At 47.9% G+C, this 19,330-nt stretch overlaps 1 protein-coding gene and 1 pseudogene across 2 annotated transcripts; one reads left to right on the top strand and one right to left on the bottom strand.

Moving 5' to 3' along the window:
• Window positions 1-282: 282 nt before the first annotated feature.
• Window positions 283-18,938, bottom strand: Sars1 (seryl-tRNA synthetase 1). 2 transcript variants are annotated; one of them, XM_057794235.1, is made up of 12 exons: window positions 18,709-18,938; window positions 11,273-11,343; window positions 9,852-9,932; window positions 8,361-8,519; window positions 7,331-7,474; window positions 5,784-5,939; window positions 2,988-3,209; window positions 2,361-2,490; window positions 1,946-2,103; window positions 1,644-1,715; window positions 984-1,113; window positions 283-701 (listed from the first exon to the last, which is right to left on the bottom strand). In XM_057794235.1, exons 1-12 carry the CDS (start codon window positions 18,842-18,844, stop codon window positions 550-552), a joined length of 1,611 nt encoding a protein of 536 aa, XP_057650218.1. In that variant the 5' UTR covers window positions 18,845-18,938; the 3' UTR covers window positions 283-549. The 2 variants fall into 2 exon arrangements, with proteins under 2 accessions (XP_057650218.1, XP_057650219.1); XM_057794236.1 differs by lacking the exon at window positions 1,644-1,715 and having other exon boundaries at window positions 284-701.
• On the top strand, window positions 14,926-15,049 carry LOC130890316 (small nucleolar RNA SNORA70; annotated as a pseudogene).
• Window positions 18,939-19,330: the final 392 nt, after the last annotated feature.

Here is a 19,330-nt window from a genome sequence, read left to right on the forward strand (position 1 = left end):
CCCCACATGCGGACAGCTATAAACACAGAAGCTGCTGCTCATAACCACGGTTCATGCTGAGTGTCAGCTACCACGACCAGCCTTCCCCATTCCAAGGAGCCCTTCCTAGGGAATGTAAATGCTAGCAGGCTTTTCCACCATACTGGTCTCGAAGCTTCCTTGCCTTTAGGCAGGAATGAATCGACAGAGAATCATGATCCTTGTCCTGAAAACGTGTCACGATTCCAGGTTTCCTGCACTACGCAGAGCAGCCTTATTTGGGAGACCCAGCAGAGACAGGGCTCACGTCTGGGGAGCACACCGAGGAAGTCGCGCGCCTTCCCCAGAAATGCTTTATTGCATGGTTCAGCAGTCATCAGTGAGGAGACCCTTGGCCCATGCGAGGACACGGGGACGCCTGCTTGGTACATGGCAGATGGTTCCCCATCGGCTGTGCAGTCAGACGGGGCAGGGTGAGGAGTGGTACCCGGCCTCCCTGCTCCAAGGCAGGTCAGAGATCCCAGCAGACAGAGAGGAAGTCTGGCACACTGGAGACTGAGGAGACAGCGCTCAGGCCTCGGTGACCTCCATGTTCTGCAGCTGGCTCTCCAGGGTAACCTCTTTTGCTTTCTTTTTGCTGCCCTCATGCTGCTTCTTCTGTTTCTTAGACGGCTCCTGGTCAATGGGTGCAGGCTTCACAAATGGGATCAGTTCCTGGAGCCCTGCGAGGGAAGAGCCCACTAAGTGACCTGCCATTTCTGTCAAAGCCCATGGACCTCAGTGAAGACTGTAGACAATAATTATTTCAGTGAAGGGGTACCCCCAAGATGGAGGGACTTCTCTACTCTTTTCTTCCCCAGTCTGAGTTTAGGATCTGTGTATGACACCTACGCTACATTCCCAGCACCATGGGGTAGGCAAAAGTATGGGGACCGTATCTCATATGAAAATGGGGTACAGTCTGCAAAGGGCCTCTTCAGAAAGGTGTGAAGATGGAGCCGTACCTGGTGGCATGAACTCCCTCAGCTTCTCCGGCACAACGATGCCCTTCTCTGTCTGGTAGTTCTCCAGGATGGCGCAGATGGTCCGGGTAGTAGCACACATCGTGGCATTCAGCATATGGACAAACTCCACCTGGGAAGAGCCGGTTCCGTGGGGAACATTAAACCCAATCCTAAGCTGATCTTCCTGACGACCAGAATTAGCCCTACTCAGCCATTCCTTCCCCAATCCAAAGCGTAGCTTTCACCCACTTCCAGCTTTGTAAAACTTTAACTGTTTTGTATTCACTGCCTGCAGGGTAACCCTGGAAGACTCCTCATGCTTGCATGCGTGACAGATAGTAGGTTCCAGTATTTCAGAGGATTTGGTGGGAAGGAAGAAACCACCAGCTTGGTCCTCCTTTTAACCCATCCCAAACCAACTCAGGAGAGATCAGGGTCTGAAAACTGGGTTTATTTATTTAATTATTTGTTTGTTTATTTTTTTGAGACAGGGTTTCTCTGTATAGCTTTGGCTGTGCTGGAACATACAGATCTGTATACCAGGCTGGCCTCGAACTCATAGAGATCCGCCTGCCTCTGCCTCCCAGGAGCTGGGATTAAAGGCGTGGGCCACAAGGCCAGCTCTGAAGACTGCTTAAGAGATGGAGCTTACAACCTGACCTTCTTGGGTGAAAAGAGGGCAGACACTGCCTCCAACTTGTTCTGTGTGGAGAAACGGAGATTACTCTTTCTCTGGAGTTCAGGAAAACAAAGGCAAAGAGAGAAAAACTTGAATCACCTTGTAGAATAGGGCTAGGCTAGGTTTCTGTCTCTAAGAACCCAGGCCTGACTCAGGAGAAGTCATTTTTAATTTCTTTTGGATCTAGACTGAGCTGAAAACTAATAGACTCTTAAGAAAGAAAAATAAGAAAAATGAGCCCTGTGCAGAAGCCCTGCTTCCCACTTCCCTGGGGGCTAACTACCTTGTCCATCATCTTTTTGGTCTGCCCATATCGGATCCGCAGCCGGCGGGCCTGGTAATCCGTGCAGTTAGAACAGGAGACCAACTCCCGGAAGGCGCCTGAGCCTGGGAACCAGGCCTCCAGGTCGAGCTTCTTACTGGCAGCATGATTCAAAGAGCCTGAAAAGGAACCCTAGATTCAGGAAGGAGAGATGGAGTTCCAGAAGGCCTCTGCAGCGCACCTCAAGAACCCTCCACTTCACATGTAGCCCCAGAGCAAAGTCACACTCAGAGCTCATCACCAAACACTCCCAGGGAGAAGGTGTGATATTTTAATGACTTGAGCTGAGAGCTAGCTCTTTGTGGGGCGGCTCAGCTGGTGACAGCGATCTGTGAGATGCAGAAGTGGGGGAATGGAGGGATGCGGAGCTCCGTACCTGAGACAATATTCACAATGTGGTAAGGGATCCCCAAAGACTGGTAGAATTCTTCCGCGGTGCCGATCATCTCTTCGAACATCTCCCATGACTTATTGTCATGGGGCGACGAGTACACGAACTGTTCAATCTGCACGGGGGCGCAAGGAGACAGGGCAGCAGTGACAGCTGCATGAACTGAAGGGCTGAAGTAGAGGCGTTCTAGTAGCGAGCTAGCCCCACACTGGGAGACAGGCCAGGCTGGGCCCCAAAGGAGATCAGTGCTCGAACTGACTGGACTACAACAACCAGGACAATGGATTCTACAGTCACCATCTGTGCTAAGTGCCTAGCATACTCATTTGCTGTCCAGTCGGTCTAGGGAGGTGGATGCCACCATTCCTCTTCTTTAGGAGGTCACAAAGCTCACAAGTAGTGAGACTGGCACAGAAGATTCAGGGAGCTTTGTTCTAGTCTGTGCACAAAGCCACTTTCTGCATTTTCCAGGCTCTTCCCCACAAAGATATCAGCAATGAATGGGAAAGCTGTATGTAGTGGGGCTCTGGGACTGTGGTCATGTGATCACACCCCTCCTGTGATGATCTGGACAGTACAAAGACTCCACTCTCTCTCCTCTCATCTACTCACCTTCTCAAACTGATGGACTCGAAAGATACCTCGGGTATCACGGCCATGCGAGCCCACTTCCTGACGAAAGCAGGTGGAGAGGCCAGCATACTTGATAGGCAGGTCCTCTGGCCGCAGCCACTCATCCCGGTGCAGAGCTGCAATGGGCTGCTCCGAGGTGGCAATCAAGTACTTCTCATCATAGGAGCTGTCATCAGACTTCTCGCTGCCTTTGCCGATGACCTGCAGGAGAAACACAGGCTAGTGAAGACTGGATAAGATCATAGAAAAGACAGCAATGGATACAAAGGGTGTTCCTGCCTGGAATAGATGCTAAAACAGGGAGCCCCTGCTAGGGAGCAAAGAAATGCATGGTGCATGCCTACAATTCTTAACACTCAGGAAGATAAAGCATGAACCTTGAGCTTGAGGCCAGTCAGGCCTATACAGCATTGATCAAAACACCCGCGCCCCCACAAACAAACAGAAAAAAAAATCCAATGACACTTAAAAGAACAAAGAAATCCAAATTAGGGAAACTAAAAAAACTTATTTAACAACTTCAAAATATAAATGATATTAAAGGGCCAATGCTGGCATTTGTGCAGGATCTACTTAGGCACTCGGCAAGTGTGTGCTAAGTACTTATGCCAAAGAACAAAACCCAAGTCTGAGTGCCAGGCAGACTGAAGCTGTATTTATGTTAGAGTCAGCTCATCAGAAGACATTCTGAAACTCAACTGACTCCTCCGGTTGTCCCAGGTTCAAACAGAAGGCACAAGGATCACAGGATGTACAATCTCGCACCATGGAAGGTTCTAGTCTGGGGTAAGGAGTGGAAGGGCATAGGAAGAGGGCTGTGAGGTCAGACCATGTTTCCAATGTCCTCTTGTCTAAGAAGCAGGTAAAAGGGCTTCTCTTCTAAGCTGCTAGTGATGGAGTGTGCTCAATTTAAAGACATTACACAAGTTTCTGGGAGAAGCCGAGAGGGGTTCTGCTCTACACTAGCTAAGATGGTAGGTGCGAACCACACATGGCTTTTAACACTGAAATTAACTGACATTAAAAACCTGCTGGGCTGGTGAGATGGCTCAACGGGGAACAGCACCTGCCATCATGCCTGATAATCTAAATTCAATCCTCAGGGTCCACTTAGGAGAAAATTGTTCTTTGTCCTCCATGTCTTGGAATTGCATAAGCCTCCCCAAGCCAAATAAATGTAAAAACTGTAACAACAAAAGAGCATCAAACCATAAAAGAAACCCAGATAACTCTGTGAACAGCCAAGTGTGGTGCCATACACTGCAGAGGAAGCCAAATCCCAAGAGTGAGGCCAGCCACGACTACACAATAAGACTGTCATAAACAAACAAGCAGGACATAGCAGCACATTCTTGTAACTCCAGGACACACACATACTCTCTTCCTTTTTTGAAACAGGTTTTCTCTATGTAACAGTCCCGGCTGCCCTGGAACTCACTTTGTACACCAGACTAGCCTTGAGCTCTCAGAGATTTGCCTGCCTTGCCTCCTAAGTGCTAGGATTAAAGCCATGTGCCCACCGCCGCTGCCCAGCCCAGTACTCTCTCTCTCAAGAAGAAGAAGAAGAAGGAGGAGGAGGAAGAGGAGGAGGAGGAGAAGGAGAAGAAGGAGAAGAAGGAGAGGAAGAAGGAGAAGAAGGAGAAGAAGGAAGAAAGAGAAGAAGGAGAAGAAGGAGAAGAAGAAGGAGGAGAAGAAGGAGAAGGAGAAGAAGAAGGAAGAAAGAGAAGAAGAAGGAGAAGGAGGAGAAGGAGGAGGAGGAGGAGGAGGAGGAGGAGGAGGAGGAGGAGGAGGAGGAGGAGAAGAAGAAGAAGAAGAAGAAGAAGAAGAAGAAGAAGAAGAAGAAGAAGAAGAAGAAGAAGAAGAAGAAGAAGAAGAAACCACACCTCTTGGTGCAAACCTATAAACCTTGACACTCAAGAGGCTTAGACAGGGCAATTTAAAATTCAAGGCATGCCTGGGTTACAAAGTGAATTCAAAGCTCCCTTGGGCAACTTACTAAACTTTTGTCTTAAAATAAAATGGGTGGGATTATAACTCAGTAGTAGGTACTACTTGCCTAGCCTTCATAAAGTCCAGGGTACCACATGACAGAAAACAAAACCCTTCAAAAAAAAAGATCATCTGGGGGCTGGAGAGATGGCTCAGTGGTTAAGAGCATTGCCTGCTCTTCCAAAGGTCCCGAGTTCAATTCCCGGCAACCACATGGTGGCTCACAACCATCTGTAATGAGGTCTGGTGCCCTCTTCTGGCCTGCAGACATACACACAGACAGAATATTGTATGCATAATAAATAAATAAATATATATATATATATATTTTTTAAAAAGATCATCTGAGAACAGTGAGCAGGTACAGTGATCAGGTGGCTGGCCATCTGCAAGCCAAGGATAGAAGCATTAGAAGACACCAATACCTTCATCTTGGAAACTGGCCTCCAAAACTTCAAGAAAATACATTTCTGTTGCACTAAGCATAGTAGCACAAATATGTGGGTCTGGTACTCGGTAGACTAAGGCAGGAGGTCCAGAAATTCAAGGCCCATTTGGGCTACCCATAGTTTATGGTCAGCCTATCTACTCAGAAAGATCTTGCCAAAACCAACCAACCAACCAACCAACCAACCAACCAACCAACCAAACAACAAATAAGCTTAGCGAGCTTGCTTCCTTGGCTATACTGGCACACTAGAGCACTCTCCCATGGCAGAAAGCTGCGCTGGAGACGGTGCTTGTCATCACTGAGCCTCAAAACAGTCTGTCTACCAAGTTACTTACCTTATAAAGTTCTTCATCAAACTGGCTGAGCTGCGCCACCTCCTGCATGACCTCTTTCCTCATAAAGAAGGGGGTGTAGATGGGAGTATAGCCTCGACTTCCCAAAGTCCGGAGTGCATACTGGATAAGGGCCTGCTCCAGGAACACCAGGACCCCCTAGGGAGCAGACACACAGGACAGACAACCTGGGGTTGGGTCTTGTCACCAGCCCCCCCATCTGATACCCTGACCAGAACTGACAGTCGGGTAACAGTGGGCAACAGGACTACCCAGTGGCTCCCGCAGGGAAACTAAGACTACAAACTGCAACAGCAGCCAGGAGACACTGGTTTTAATGTGGTATTTTATTTGGTTGGTCCATTAAAAACTCATGTTTGGAAACATTTACAATATTAATTGAACTCAACCGAAGAGACCAATTTTCACATCACAGTTTTTTTCCAACTCAATACCAGGAATTAAAAGGATAATCAATGCTGTTCAAAATTATTCAGTCCTAAACTGTAGAGGCCTGGTTTTAGGACGCTGACATACAACTCAGTCCTTGAGTTCTTCGCTTCGGGAAAGAGCACTTGGCTCACCTCACTAACAGGGCTTTCTCTTGGTGGCTAAGATGGTGGAAACTGACGGCAGCGATGGCCCGGAAGAGCCGTTTAATGGGCTTTGTTCTCTTCCTAAGCTCCATGCAGTACCTGTTCGCCTCCTTACTGCTCTAGTAATTGGTATGTACAGTTATTTGGAATTAGCATGATGAGCACCTCTCCAGCTCAGTTCCACTCACACAACCACAGATAACCACGCAAGTCAGATGGGAAGTATACAGAAAGCCAACAGCATGTCACCCCGCCTAGCGACTAGAATCTCTCTGTTTAGGAGATTCAAGCGGTGGCCCACACTAGTAGGTCCTGCCAGGCTGAGGGATAACTGCTGTGAACCGGGAGCCCTTGTCTCCACACCCTCCCACATCCACCCTAGCCCCATGAAAACAGACCGAAGTAAAGCAATTGTGCAGGCAGGATGCACGGACGGGTGTTTGTGTGTGCTAATTCTTAAAGCATCAGTCTCATTTGTAAATGCAGAATGCTTAAGCGTGCAACAATTTACAAAAGTATTCTACCATTTCCTTTCGGAAGGATTCTCTGAATTCACATGCCCTCTGCCCCAGGTTAATCTGTGCCAGCAGCCTCCACCTACCAGGGCTCAAAGCATGCTGGGTCTACTTGGACCGCAGGCTTACACACTGGGTTTTGATTCTTTGTTACTTGTCTGACTGTCCAATTACACTGAGCTCCTCAATGGCAAAGACTGTTCTGATTCAGTCAGCAAAACATATTCATTATGAAGGATCACTGAGTGGCCTTTGTTCTCCGGAATCTGGGTAAGCACTCTCTTGCCTCAGAAAGAGAATTGCATCTAATTGCTACACGTTCACAGGCAGGCATCGAGTACAAGTGGAGGATCTGTGAGCCTCTTTAAGTGTGATTACCATTTTTGGTGACTTTTTTTTTTCATTCCTTCTTTATTCCCTACTGGCTCTCAAGTCTTACCTTCAGGAAGTACCCTCGACTACCAGCCACCACGGCTCCCTTTTCGCCTTCAAAGCCGTCTACCATCACCACCAGGTCCACGTGGGAATACTTCTTTCTGACGGTACAGTCACCCCAGATGCGCTCTACTTTGTTGTCTGCATCCTGAGGAAACAAACCGAGAAGGGACACATGACCAAGAGCAGCAGCGCCTTCGTGCATCGCCTAAACACGGGTCAGCCCCCGGTCTCCTACACAACCAATGGGGAAGGGGGTTCGCTGCTCAACAGACAAGCGATTTACAAAGTCACAAAAGCGGTCCTAGTCGGCAAACTGGGAACCCTGATTTGCTCTGCGACCTAGTGTAAACTTTCTCTTTACCCTTTTAAACGGCTCCTCAAATATCCTGCGCGGGAACCGCCTCTGACAATTGGCATCACCTGGGGTACAGAGGAGAATGCAGGACTTTTTTTCTTTGTAGGCTCTCACTGGTCTCTGAGCCACATGAGGGTGGGCTCTGGGCCCTGACCTCGGTCTGTTCAGGCTCCAAGGCCTCCACATACCCCAGCCGGCCCGAGTTTAGTGTTCACAAGGGAATGAATGAAAGAGGCACAGATGGGCCCTGCCACAGCTAGGGTGTCTGGGAACAAAGCCGGGGTTCAGAGCAGCTTTGTGCTGGGGAAGCTCCCGCTCGGCAGGAAACTTTTCTCATGCAGATTTCCCTTCAACCTGCGGCTTCCCAGTGGGGGGGGTGAGAGGGGGTTCGGTTGATTTAGCAGGTCCCTCCCACAGGACTTACTGCTACCAGGGGCAACACGCGGTGGAAGACAGCAGCCCCATTTAGAAGAGATTTCTGTGCCAGGAGTCTCCTCCTACCTGCTGTCTCTGCCACTTCCCAATCAGGCTGGGATCTGACTCCGGCAATGCTCAATTGGTAGGCAGAGGGAACACACAAAAGCAGGCTTTTCCGACACAGCGCCAGTGTTGAGTGGTGCTCCTTCCACAGCGCCAGGCAGTAAGCAAGCCCCCTGCATGGCCCAGCCCCACCTACCTCATCATTACTGATGGGCACAGAGGGGTGCAGAAGGTTCCCAATCTCTCGGAGGTTCTCAAAGCGCTCCGCCTCCAGCTTTAACCGCTCCCCATCGCACTTCTGGATGGCTTCATCAATAAGGAGCCGGACTTTCTTAATTTGTGAGACTTTCAGGGCCTGCAGAAGAACAAGCCAGACCCACGTATAGAGTCCACTAAGCAGAGGCAGGGCAGCAATAAAGTATCACCCAACCACCCCCCACGCTACACACAGTGGTAGCATTTAAAAAATGGACACGGAAGCTGAGTGCTGATGGCACACACCTTTAATCCCAGCACTCAGGAGGCAGAGGCAGGTGGATCTCTGAGTTTAAGGTCAGCTTGGTTTACAGATTGAGTTCCAGGTCAGTCAGGGCTACATAGAAAAACCTTGTCTCAAACAAACAAACAACCCCCCCAAAACCAACCAAACAAAAGGATAAGACATGTTACCCTGCACCTGCTGATTCAAGCAATGAGGAGGCTAAGGCAGGAGGACTGCAAAATCCAGGCCAACCTGTAACCTAGCATTCAGTGGTGGAGGAGTCAGGATTAACCCTGAGTACATAATGAGTTTGAAGCCAGCCTGGGTTCTATGAGACCCTGCTCCAAAATAGCAGTAAGTACTGAAAATGAATGCATTTAAAACACAGGTTGATTGCACAGGGTGAACAGTCCTGCCGTAAAATGCTTGAGCACTTGCCTTTTCTTCGGGGGCCAGAAATGTGCAGACTGGCTTTCCTTGTGCCTCATGTTCATCCCAGGAGTTTAATCCTAGCTCTAAAAGAATTTCCCCTTAATTTGCACTTCTAATTTTCCAGACTGAACCAGTTTAACACTCTATTATGCATTCCCATTCAAACTTTTCCAGGAAGATAATAATTTTACTAGAAGCAAGAGACTGTGCCTTAAGTTTGTCTTGTATCCCTTATTGCAGATGTTTCAAACCGTGCTCTGATTTCTCAGGGGAGCCCTTACCAGATCAAGATGGATAGAAACGAGCCCAGCCCAGGCCTCCGAGCACAGCGTCTTTGCTTCTCTGGTTTATATTATACTCTTGCTATGTGTTAGGGGTTTCAAAGAAAAGTTTGGTGACAAAACCAGAAAGTTACCATCCTGAACCCACCACTTAACTGCAGTAAATTGAGGAATCCCTTCCCTTGTGGAAGAAAGCAGAAAAAGGAGCTAACATACAACGAGTTAGCCCTCTGCAAAAACTCCTCACGGAGGTGCTTCCTGTAAATTTTGGGGGGACACGGCTCCTGACACTTATTCCCCTTCCTTTCCCCACTCCACCTATCTCCTATGACCCACGAGTCTCCGGCAGAGGATAACAAGTGCAGTTAGGAACACAGTCCTGCACAGGAATGTAAGGCTACCACAATGCTGCATGGGTGTGGACCCAGCTCTTCTCTCCGGGAATGAGGGTAAGACAGCAACAGAGACATCTTAGAAGAGGGCAGAAACCTACAGCTAACGTGTCTGCAGTAAGGTCATCGAAATTCAACACGTCCTCCGGAATGGATTCATCATCTCCCACGGGCTCTTTTTTCTGCAGGGAGAAAGAAAGAAAAGGCAATTTAATTAAAAATAAAAACTGACATTGTTTTATGAAGTGCACGCCAAATTAATGCATCCTATAAACTAATCAGACCCGGTCGCATTACATTAAGTAAGCTGAAGCATGTAGGGAAGCCAGTTAACAGGAAGAAAGGCAGAAGTCAGCTTCCAGTCCTTTCCATCACGGCCTCCTTCCTGGTCCCAGACAGCTGAGAGCACTGACATCCTAGAGTGAGAAAAGCTTTTCCCACACACAGAACAGCCAAGGAGCCATGAAGGTCTTTGAAATGCTCGTGAACTACAAGACACCTGGGAGACGGAGGCAGGAGGATTGCTGTGAGATCAAGACTAGCTGGTCTATATAGCCAGTTCCAGGCCAGTCAGGGCTATGTAGCAAAACCATGGCTCAAAGGAAAAACAAATAAAAAAACCAACGTTTTTTGGTTATCAGTAAGTTTTATTTCTCTAGAACACTGTATACATAATGAATTAAAAAAAAAAAGTCCTAATGACTATGGGATCTCTGACCTGTAAGTGATTAATCACAAGTTCTAGAGAAATAAAACTTACTGATAACCATTTAGTCAAAGGTGGGCCCTGAGGATGGAATTTGTTAACACTCTAGGAACCGCTGGGCAACAGGCTCAGGGTTAAACACAGATGGAGGTGAGAAGAGGAACAATCAAGGTAACATGACAAAATGCAGCGGGGGTGGGGTGGGGGGGGTATCCCCAGTTTCTCTACTCATTCCTGCAGGTCACCATTTCTGGTCCTCACACACAGTGAAACACTTGGTTTGGCTAGCAGTGTCTGTGTAGAGGATCCAAAGGATACTTAGGTAGCGTACACATGAGTATAAAAGTCCTAATGAGGGCTGGAGAGATGGCTCAGCTGTTAAGAGCACTGCCTACTGTTCCAGAGGTCCTGAGTTCAATTCCCAGCAACCACATGGTGGCTCACAACCATCTGGAGTAAGATCTGGTGTCCTTTTCTGGCCTGCAAAACACTGTATACATAATGAATTAAAAAAAAAAAAAGTCCTAATGACTATGGGATCTCTGACCTGTAAGTGATTAATCACAAGTTCTAGAGAAATAAAACTTACTGATAACCATTTTCACAGCTCAAAGTATAACAGAATACTGTCTAAGGAAGCACGCTATCAGGAACTCCCAGTCGGACCTCGTGCTGCGCACATGTATACATATGAATGACACGGCACCCTCCTCTGGCTCCGTGGACCCTACACATATGGGCATTCACTCAGACACATAATAAATAAGAACAGATCCGCCAGCTCGACTTCAGCCCCAAGCCCGTTAGCTCTCATACCTTCATTTTCTCACCAATAGTCTTGCTGCACAAGTTCTTCAGTTTGTTCAAGTTGTCTGCCCGAAATCTGCCTAAAATCCAAGAAGTCAAAAATATGTTAGAGAGGCTCGTCATTAAGATACTCCCTGACCGTGATGGCCCCGCCCACAAAGGCTCTATGCAGCGTAGTAAAGGCTTGGTCTTCAGTTTGGCAGAACTGGAAGGTGGAAGGCACTAAGAGGGAACCTAAAGGGAAGTCACACACTTAGCCTCATGCACCAAGGGCCTCTCTTCCTTTACTTCCTAACTGCTACAAGGGGAGTGCCTTTTTTCTGTTTGTTTCTTTGTTTTGGTTTTTCAAGACAGGGTTTCTCTGTAGCTTTGGAGCCTGTCCTGGAACTAGCTATGTAGACTAGGCTAATCTCGAACTCACAGAGATCTGCCTGCCTCTGCCTCCCGAGTGCTGAGATTAAAGGCGTGCGCCACCACCCGGCTCTTTTTTCTGTTTAAAGACAGGGTCTTGCTCCATAGCTCTGGCTGGCCTAGAACTTGCTGACAATCTTCCTGCCTCTGTTTCTCAAGTGCTGGGATTACAGTCAGGTGCCACATATTTGATTTCTTTCATCTTTTTTTTTTTGGGGGGGGTCTCTCTACATAGTCTTTACTGACTGGGAACTCACTATGTAGACCAGATTGGCCCCAAACTCAGTTGCCTGCCTCTGCCTCCTGGCGCGCACCACCACACCCAACTTTTCTATCTCTGACAAAAAGCTGACTTCTGCTTTAGACCTCTACAGTTAGTTGACAGAGACGGACTACAGTAGGGTATCCTCAGCATTTGGTGACAAGGAGAGGCCAGTCTGGGGTTGAAGCTGAAGTATCAGAACCTGGGGCTGGAGAGGTGGCAGAGATAAAAAATTAAAATTAAAAACAAATAAAGGTATCATAATCGATACATCACTACAGAGCAATACAACCGAGCCACCTGGGGGACACTTCTCTGAAGCCTGCCTAATCGTCTTCAAGTTCATTTAAAGGGACGAGGTGTTAACTTTCCCAACTCCCTACTTAAACAAGCAAACAGCGCTGATTCTGTTTATTATATCCAGTGGCCTTGTTAGTTAAGGAATAATTCCAGTTCTGCATGTTATATTCAAATCATATGCAAACCATGAGTTTGCTTCTTCTGTCTCAATCTTTTGTCTCTTGCACCATAGCGTAAGATCTGGAACCTCCACCACGAAGTAATAATGGACAGGCGCGCTAATGGAAACTAACGCACGCCCAGCTCTAGTTACAGTCAAAATGGCTGGCGTCAGGTCTGGGAGTGGCAGTACCTCAATCAGGGAAGGCTGTGGCTGGAGTTCAAGGCCAGCCTTGACAGGACACAGAACACTAATCCTTACAGTTACTTTGGAAAACTGACAGCATCTACCAAATATCTGCCATCTCTGACCCTATTTCTACTCTTGGATACACGCTCAACAGAAATGAATGCTAACGTCTACACAAGAGTGGACAAACAGGAGCTAAAGATGGCTCTGTTGTCAGTGTCTGCTGTGAAAGCAAGACCAGAATCGGGACCCCTGAAGCTTGTGGGACAGCCAGTGCAGTCCACTGGGTGAACTCCAGTTTCACTGAATGACCTTGTCTCAAAAATCAGTGGAGAAAGCCTGGTGTGGTGGTACACTTGGGGAAGCCGAGGCAGGGGAGCTCTGTGAGCTGAAGGTCAACCTGGTCTACAGGTGAGTTCCAGGACAGCCAGGACTAAAGAGAACCTGTTCTAAAACAAACAAACACCAAAACACAAACCCAAAATTATGTGGTAAGTGATTGAGACACCCATTTACCTTCACACACATATGAACATACATGCACCTGCGCGTGCGCACACACTGCATACACACATATATACCTTTAACCCCAGCACTCTGGAGGCAGAGGCAGGCAGCTAGATCTCTGTGAGTTTGAAGTCAGCCTGTTCTAGGTCAGCCAGAGCTACTTAGTGAGACCTTGTCTAAAAGAGAGAGGGGAGGAAGAGAACAAAAGGATAGAGACACTCTCAACAAAGGAGGCACTGTAATGGCATCAGGGTGGGTAGCAAAGAAGGCAGACGGAATGGAGGCAGCGCACACATCTGGAATAAGGCAGGAAGTAGACGGTACCAGCAGTGTGACAGACAGAGAGGAGGTCACCTGCAGTGTGACAGAGAGGAGGTCACCTGCAGTGTGACAGAGTGGAGGTCACCTGCAGTGTGACAGAGTGGAGGTCACCTGCAGTGTGACAGGCAGAGAGGAGGTCACCTGCAGTGTGACGGGCAGAGAGGAGGTCACCTGCAGTGTGACGGGCAGAGAGGAGGTCACCTGCAGTGTGACAGGCAGAGAGGAGGTCACCTGCAGTGTGACAGGCAGAGAGGAGGTCACCTGCAGTGTGACAGGCAGAGAGGAGGTCACCTGCAGTGTGACAGGCAGAGAGGAGGTATCTGCAGTGTGACAGGCAGAGAGGAGGTCACCTGCAGTGTGACAGGCAGAGAGGAGGTATCTGCAGTGTGACAGGCAGAGAGGAGGTCACCTGCAGTGTGACAGGCAGAGAGGAGGCATCTGCAGGTCACCGGCAGGGTGACAGGCAGAGAGGAGGCATCTGCAGTTGAAGACTGGATGGTTTATGCTTGAAGGCTGCATGGTTCACTGTGTCGTCTCTAGCTATGTGTGACCACTGAACATTTCAAAAGGTGGTAAGCCCGAAATGAGCCTGTGTAAAACACACATTAGATTTTGAAGATTTGTTTTTAAAAAAGGAAGAATATAAGTTATTTCAGTAAATTTGAATATGGATTAACGTGAATTTTAATATGGATTAATGAATAAATACACTATAAACATAGTTTTCATAGTTAATAGATTTAAAGAAGACTTTGAGGAAACAGCTGTTTAGAAAAATCTTAGTGTAATTGCCCTGTACACTGGGATGTGGGAAGGGGACCCCTTCACACCGTCCATCTTACTTCTGACTATATCGTCTGGGGGCCAGCCGACAAATGCCCCCAAATGTAGCCTTGTTTCACTGCTGCTCAACACAGGGAGTTACAGTTGTGGTGTTACAGACTGCTGTGTTCTCCACAGAGTCCTATAGCCTCTTCCAGACTCCACAACACAGATGGGGATACTTAACACAGAACCTGCATGGAAGCTCATGTCCCCATCAGGAAGCATCACCTGAGCTCTTCCTTGACAGTGCCAACAACGGTGGAAGAAACTTCATCCTCTAATCTGAAGTTCAAGACATTAAAGATCTTAACACAGTATCTGTCGGTGTCCAACATGACCAGCCAGGGACTCCTGGGATCCTGGCCACTTGAGAAGCAGAGACCATTAGGTCATAAGTCTAAATAAGGCCTTCCTGGGTTACAGAGGAGTTCAAAGCTACTTGGGATCCTTAGGGAGACCTTGTTAAAAATAAAAAGTGTCTACAGGGCTGGAGAAGGAACTCAACATTCAAGAGTGCTCACTGATCTTGTACGACCCAGGTTTGGGTCCCAGCACCCACAAGACAGTCACGACCACCTGTAACTCCAGTTCTAAAGGGACCTGGCACCCGTCACAAGCTCTTGCATGCATGTGCTATACACGCACACACTTAGGGACAGACACATAAGATAAATATTTTTAAAGCATCCGCAGTCAATTAAGTCAACCAAATTTCTTTCACAGGGACCTGTGTGCAACGGCTGCGCGTAGTATCCGCCTTGGGAGTGTATGCGGATCTGTTGTTTGCTGGAATGCTCTAAGAGAAACAGTTATCTAGTGGATAGTCATGTCTCTGATCTCATGATGTCCTCAGTCTAGAGTCCAGGTCGATATGCAAAGTGCCTTTTAAGCCTCAGGGGACAGTGGCCAGGCCATCACGTACGTCTGCGCCATCTTTCAGAAGAAGGCACATGACAGAAACCCTACACAGGTCAAGTTCAAGTTCCCTGGTTGCCAGAAGAGGCTTCACCAGGTTTAACGCAAACAAGTCTGGAGACATGGTTGCTCATTCCTAGTGACTGATCCCCTACACAAATGACAGCTCCTCTGTGCTGTACCACTCCACAAGTCATGTTCCCTAATGACTCTCATACCCAACCAAAACACAAACCCGCAGAAGTAACCCTGATTTCTGTCCCCTCATGAAAAAAGTAAAGAGGGCTGGGAATACAGTTCGGTAGCACAGTACTGGCCTGGCCCGTTGAAGACCCTGAGGCTGTTTGTTTTGTTTTTCGAGACGGGGTTTCTCTGTAACTTTGGAGCCTGTTCTGGAAATCGCTTTGTAGACCAGGCTGGCCTCGAACTCACAGAGATCCGCCTGCCTCTGCCTCCCAAGTGCTAGAATTAAAGGTGTGTGCCAGCCCTGGCTTTAATGCTTAGCCCAGCAATAACACTGATGATAATTTTTAGACGTTCTAACAGCTAGGCACGGTTGCACTGAGGTTGCCAATTTGAGGTCAGACTGGGTTACACTGTAAGAAAACCTTTTCTAAAAAAATAAAACACCAAAACACCAACAAACTTCCATGCAGAATTTAAAGTACCCTGAGCACAGAAGATCTTCATAAATGCCACAAACCTTTCTCACACCCTCTAAGGGAGAGGTGCGCTGCTGCACGCTGGAACACTGTTATGTTTGCATATGTATATGTTGTATGTGCTTGTTTTTAAGAAACGATGGGACAACAAACCATACTAAACACCAAAATGGAGACAGCCCATGTTAAAGTTCCATGTCACCAAACTGAAACTATTTCCTGTTTCTGTTAAGTTCAAAGTGACTGATCTGCTTTTTGTTTCTACTTTCTTCAGCCAGACTCCAGAAAGCCATCTCCTTCTGTTCAGTTCACTGAAACACTTAATTGCTTTATAGAACAAAGTGCTGCTGGTTCCAGAATTGACAACTGGGTGTGGTATTTTCTTAATCCCAGCACTTCAGACACAGGGGAAGGCGGATCTTGAGTTTGAGGCCAGCCAGGGTTGCATCCTGAGACTTGAGACTGTCTCAAATAAAATTTAAAGAATAAAAAGGCATAGCTGTGTATGAGTGTATTCCCAGATACTCAGGAGACTAAAGCAGGAAGATTGCCAGTTTGAGGACAGAACAGGCAACATAGCAAGAGCCCAGATCATAACAAACAAACAAATATTTCTTTTGAAGGAAGGCTGGGTTTTGCTCAGTTGTAGTGCACTTATCCAGCCTGGACTAAAGGCATAGTTTCAAAACCCATAAGGCACAGTCCCACACGCACATACACCTTGAAGCCTAGTATGGTGGTGTACACTTGTAATCCCAGAATCAGGGAGGTAAGAAGCAGGATCAGCTTAAGGTCAGTCTCAACTACAAAGGGACTACAAGAGACCCTGTCTGAAAAAGTAAAATCTTTTTTTCCCCTTTATAAGCATTTCTTTAAAAAAAATATTTTCAGCTTTGGAGACCAGGCTGGAGAAAAATATTAATAAAACATATTTTAGCCACCCACCTCTCTCCAGTTTCCCACAGCACCCACCGACCTGTGTCTCTCCCAACTTCGGGTTCTCTTTTTATAACTGCCATGGTCCTAGTTTAATCCGCGTTCACCACCCCTAAAGCAGGTGTGGGAGCGCGACCCTGCACTCCCAGCTGAGACAAGAGGAGAGGAGACGAGCCTGGACAAAAGACAAATGCTCACTTTTTAAAGTTGTCCTTTAATATCTGCCTAGCTTATGGATCCCTAAGGAGTCCACCAATCATCTCTACAGACAAGGGTCAAATTTCCTCGATGTGTATGTTATATACGAGACTACCTAACATGTTTGAAGTGACAGCAACAGCTGCTCAATACCTAAATAGTTACAGAATGCTACTCCTGGTTATGATTCAAGGCAAGGTGCTCAGAATACGTGTGTGTTGTTTTTCAGGAAGGTTATGCTGGCCTTCAAATGCAGGTCCTCCTGCCTCAGTCTCCCTTGTGCTAGGATCATAGGTGAATGCCACCAGCTCCAGCTCAGAATATTTTCTCTTTCTTTCTCTTCTTTCCGAGACGGGATCTCGTTATGTAGCCCTGGCTGGCCTGGAGCTCACTTTGTAGACCAGGCTAGTCTCAAACTCAAGAGGTCCACCTGCTTCTGCCTCCTGAGTGCTGAAATTAAAGGCAGGCACCTCCACCCCTGGCTTAAATATTTTTATACTAAACAAACAAACAAACAAAAATGGAAGACATTTTCAGATTGGAACAATTCAAAACTTTACATTGGAGTGCAGTCTCTTACAAACCATCCTATTAGAGTACTTGGAACATACTGAATGAATACAACTGTAAGTTAAGCAATTTTTTTTGATACCCAAGAACTTTTTTTTAACAGTAAAATTAATGTCCCCAAAAGGTAAAACCATTAACACTCAGAGGCATGGTGGCGCACACCTTTGATCCAAGCACTCGGGAGGCAGACGCAGGCAGATCTTTGAATTCCAGGCCAGCCTGGTCTACAAGTTCCAGGACAGCCAGGAGTGCACAGAGAAATCTGTCTCTAAAACTAAAAAAATAAAACACACCAAAACAAACATGACACTCTTGGATCGCGACAGCCTTTGCAGCGTGTTCTCTTATAAACCAGGCTCTCAGCTGGTTGCAGACTTATTGCATCAGACAAAACGAGTCACATGCCACCGACAACATCCGGTCTGCCAGGTGATCATTCCAGAGGCACACTAGGAGGTAGAAGATTCCGGAGCTTTATTTAATTTCATGAATGATGCTGGGTCACTTCTACTCTGTCAACGTCTTTCCTAACAAGCTACCACACGTCACAACCATCCTCAGCTATTACAAGATTTTTTTTGCCTTACAGCACCCCTCCCTCCAGTCTGAACTAGCACGGAAAAGCCTGATTCTTAAAGGTATGCCCACAGGGTTAGAGGAATGGCCATCCCCCAAAGCTTCGGGATCACTGCTTTTAGCCAAGAGCAGCCTCCAAAGTCCCCGAATGGTTCGAATGGGGTGGAGTAAAACCTACGGTGCGGCAGATGCCACTCAATCTGAGATAGCAGCCTTTGATCCTATCAAAACCGGAAAGACCACGCTGGCTTTGTAGAGGATAAGAAAGCACCAAGAAAGACCAAAACGTTAGGAAAAGAAATTTCTACCCGCCCTCAATAAAAAATTCCAGCTCTGGCTCTCTTCTAGGTACCCAAGGGCCTGACAGCTCTCCCTGCGCGTGCGCGCTGCTCCTTCTAAAGGCACAGGAGGCACGGAGCACGCGCGGGAGGGACCGCGGGCCGCCGGAGCTGCCGGGAGAGTGGGACCAGCCGGGTTCCCAGCCTCTTCTAGGGACAGGCGGCGATGCAGCCAGCCAGGCCAGAGAGCATCTGGCAAAAGGTGTAAGTGGTGGTCTCGGACGCGATGTCTGAGTTTAGGATTCGAAAGATGCCGCGAGCATCCAGGCACTTACATCGTCGCCACTCACTGTCTGCCTTCACCAGCTGGTCCACCAGCCCCGGGTCCTTGAAGCGCTTCTCCTGCGTCTCTCGAATGAGGGCCGGGTCCCCTCCTTTATCCACCCGAAACAAATCCAGGTCCAGCACCATCCTTCTGCTTCACGATTTAACACTAAATGAAATGAGGAGTGTACCGCAGCAAGCCGCGGGGGAACGACGCACTGCGCCTGCGCTCTGACCTGGCCTCGCTGCGCAGGCGCGGAGCGGCAGGCGAGCGCTCTTTCTCAGCCGGAAGCCGCAGTGTTAGGCGGAGTCGGGAGGGAGCGGGGTTAAAAGAAAGGGCGTGGCCTCCTGCCTAGCGCCACTTTCTGTAGAGCCAGCCATCGTCACACTGTGAAATTGCGAATGCCTCAGTTTCCTCTTGTTGAAGGGCCGTATCCCAGTGTGGGCAGAAGCCTGCCCCTGACAAGCCAGTGCGCCTTGCTGACGTCAGTCTTCCTCCATCTTGATACCAGAAGACAGCTACATATTTGTTCACCCAGTTAGCGAATCTCAAGATTTTGATACAAAGTCTCACCTATAACTCTGTAAACCAGAATAGCCTTCAAGAGTGCCGGGACTAAAAGTGTGTGCCTC

The sequence above is a fragment of the Chionomys nivalis genome, chromosome 18 (genome assembly GCF_950005125.1).
Source record: "Chionomys nivalis chromosome 18, mChiNiv1.1, whole genome shotgun sequence".
In the NCBI taxonomy this organism is placed as follows: Eukaryota; Metazoa; Chordata; class Mammalia; order Rodentia; family Cricetidae; genus Chionomys; species Chionomys nivalis.